This window comes from Opisthorchis viverrini (genome assembly GCF_000715545.1).
Source record: "Opisthorchis viverrini unplaced genomic scaffold opera_v5_108, whole genome shotgun sequence".
In the NCBI taxonomy this organism is placed as follows: domain Eukaryota; kingdom Metazoa; phylum Platyhelminthes; class Trematoda; order Opisthorchiida; family Opisthorchiidae; genus Opisthorchis; species Opisthorchis viverrini.
Window position 1 is genome coordinate 481,211 of NW_008751766.1, and position 3,465 is coordinate 484,675.

Here is a 3,465-nt window from a genome sequence, read left to right on the forward strand (position 1 = left end):
TTCTTATGGAAGACCATTATATATATATATATATATATATCCGCACTGTCGTTTATTTACGCAGGCGAAGCAATATACTTTTAGGCCTCTTTATTGCACTAGGTCGGATATTATGACTGCTTTTCTACTTTTCACATAGAAAGTCACAGATGACATGAAAAACCATTAATCTCTTCACGATGCTGAGAAAAGATTATATCCACTTCAAAGTGGCTTCACTTTCTTTCAGCAATAAGCCTAAAAAATTTTCAGGTCTCTGTGACTGCTCGGGGATTTAGAGAGTTGTCCCTAACTTCGCAATAAGAAGGATATAGGTACAAGTATTTCGTACAAGGTATGAATATACTACATAAGTGGTTTGTTCTAGAAGAGCGTTATGTCCTGGGACACTGTTTGGATGCAGCAAAATATCTTTCAAGTTGGGAAAACCATAAAACCCATCTACTACGGACCGCACTCGGATGCTCTACCTATATGGGTTAAAAGAGTAGACAAGCAATGGATACGCGGAAACTATCTTATGGATGCTGAGAAAAGCGGGATTCATGGTGGGCTGTTAGAGGGATTTCAGCTACCTTTTCGTAATTTGCTTCAGGTGGCTTTCATCTGGAAACAACGAAAAGTTAGTGATTTTATATCGTCAACAAAATTTTAAAAGATTCCTTGGTCCTTAACTGTCTTCAGAATATCAGGACTCTGTGAGCTCACCCCTTCTATCAACGTTTCTATCGCACGCCTTGATGGAGTTGCCTACTTTTAACTCATATGTATTCACGCTTGTTTTCGCATTTGCGTGTAAAAGTATCAAATATCCAGGATTCTCCACCAGTTTGGAATTCACTCAGCTATGTGTCGTCTTATTCTCTGCGACGACCTGGTGTATTAACGAAGCGAGCTAAACAGTCTTCCCTTGTAACTCTCCACTGTCTGCAATATGTCTGCTTGGGATTGACAAGTTGTTTGAAAGCTAAGTAGCCTAGAATCCCACTGTTTGTAATATCCAGGGTAGCTTAAGTTTGCCCTTCAATGTAGCCAAAGTTGCTCCTGAGCATAATGGATTTTTTCTTGAATCATCCTCCACAACCAACAGCTCAAACCTGGCTCACTGCAGCTGACATCAAGTACATTATTACGGTACCCTGAAGCCAAATGTATGCCAGACACCAAAGTCTACCCTAGATAGGCTCCTCTTTGGTAGGCATATATTCTTCAACCATTTGAGGAAATCAGATTAGTCTGCATAGGATTTGCTGATTGACAAGAGAAGCAAAACCGGCAGTTGTTGTGTCCAAGCAGGTGAAATCCTACTTCCGCAAGATATCAGAAAGTTTAGCTAGGGGGTCGTTTCGTTTTTCCGTAGGCCTTGTTAGGTTTTCTCTTTGAAAGACCGTCACATCGTCAGCGGTTTTAGAATGCTCTTTCTATTTTCTCGACAGCTTTAACTGAAGTTGCCCTTTCCTCTCTCACTAGCAGTAAGTACGCAAGGCCATATAATATGTGGCAGTGCTGTCCGTCCGCCGTTTACCTCGATTAAAAGATTCGGATTCCATTGAAACAACTCCACAGATGAACATTTTCAAAGAAAATTTGCAAAGAAAATGCTGTTGCGATGGTGTGTGCCTATAGTGACTGGTATTCTAATGACTATCTACTAATCGTTGGTATTTAATGGAGTGCTAGATCAACCTTACAGTTTACGTGATGTACTAAGTAGAACGCACCTGCTGAAACATTGGTGAAAAAAACGCAAGCAAGGTTTTGATGTTGTACGAAATAGACGGATGAGAATCGACATATTATGTTTCGAAATAAATAAATAAAATTTTTGTTCCATTGCGACAAATGATTAACAGACTGTGTTATCGTTCCGAATAAACTATGTTTATGTGTGCAAAAGTATTTTATCACATTTCTACAACTTCGTAAGATGGCGAATATTTATTTTCCCAGTAATTATCGACTGAGCCTTGTTAGGCCTTACCCCAGCGCTGGGCTCTTTTGTCCTAATGTGCAAAACTGTTCGCAAATGTATGAGAACGTCCTATATTTTTTGTGGCGGTCTCGTTTGCCTAACTGCATATTGAAATCATGTTGTACAGTAGAAGTTTCCATCCACGCTTTCAGAAGTGTGCCACCTTCAAGCGAATTCCGGTCAGTGTTGTTTCATGCACAATAAGGTTCGGGCAACGAAGAGTGTGAAAAAGCAAGAGTTGAGAAACTTGTACACACCCCACACCAAAGACCGCATTAAGCATAGTGATTCTGGGCATATTTAACAACCACGCTGTCATGGCATCATTTTCATGAAAATTCCTTCTCCAGTTCTGCTGACAGATAAATGGAACCAAATGTGTTTTCATGACCACAGTAGGTAGAAACATATCTGGTCGTTAGCTTGTTCGCTGAGCTGGGCAATTCGGTTGCAAACGTTTCATCACCAATCGAGGTGACATCATCAGCGCGTAGTTGTGCGTAGCGGTTGGTTGGTGGTTGTGCTCTATGTGTGCACTGATGATGTCACCTCGATTGGTGATGAAACGTTTGCAACCAGATTGCCCACCTCAGCGAACAAGCCAACGACCATCTACGTTACCTGAGCTACCGACATTCTCCTCTATAGAAACATATCTGCAAAAACCTGCCTCAAGTGGTGTTAAACAGTACATTATAAGCAGCGCGAACTGCAGTCACCACTCCGGATTCACCACTAACAGCAAACAGTTGACTCGACAGTTGGCATGATGCAAATTGTGAGCGTTTCTGTTGGAAAAGGAATCGGTGAGAATCTCTGCACTCCCTAATCTTTTAAATGTGCAGTGCCACGAAAAATTCGTACGTTGATGAACTGTGATACGCCCTCTTTTTCAAGGTTTCCTACATTGAAATCTACTGCGAGCGTGTGCGAGATCTACTTAACCCCAAAAGTAAGAGCAATCTTCGCGTCCGAGAACATCCGATCATGGGGCCATATGTGGAAGATCTGTCCAAATGTGTCGTACGCTCATTTGACGAGATCAATGACCTTCTTGATGTGGGAAATAAAGCAAGGTTGGTTTCGTGCAGGGTATTACAGAAATAACTGCATTATTACGAAGTCCATTCTAAGATATGTTGTCGAAGAAGTGTTGCTTTTGATTATTCTTAGGTTTTTTCACTACAGTAGTTTTCAATCAGATTGTTCTTGAGGCAAGCGTGGGACATCAATGGTAATTTTCCATGGAGAAACTATTTCCATTATGTATGCTAAACGTATAACAAGTTCTCAACGCTTGTCCATTACATGCAGTGATTTCAGTAGAATTAAAAGGCCGTATCTGCAAGGAGCACACCACAATTACGACAGTGGTACAGCAAAAATAGTTTCGCGAGTTTACTGGCATCTGACTTCCCAGATCCTTTACAACGCTGCTAATGTCTATTTCACGACAGGAAATATCGTTTCATGCTTTATTAATCTAACTAACG

The 3,465-nt window shown here is 41.0% G+C and overlaps 1 protein-coding gene across 1 annotated transcript in view; it reads left to right on the forward strand.

Moving 5' to 3' along the window:
* T265_05691 (hypothetical protein) overlaps positions 1 to 3,465 on the forward strand; it is a gene marked incomplete at both ends in the record, with an annotated part of 120,436 nt that overhangs the window by 21,293 nt on the left and 95,678 nt on the right. Inside the window, one exon of the mRNA XM_009170760.1 lies at positions 2,870 to 3,048. Within this exon, the coding sequence (XP_009169024.1) occupies positions 2,870 to 3,048 (179 nt within the window). The remainder of the gene's footprint in view (positions 1 to 2,869; positions 3,049 to 3,465) is intronic.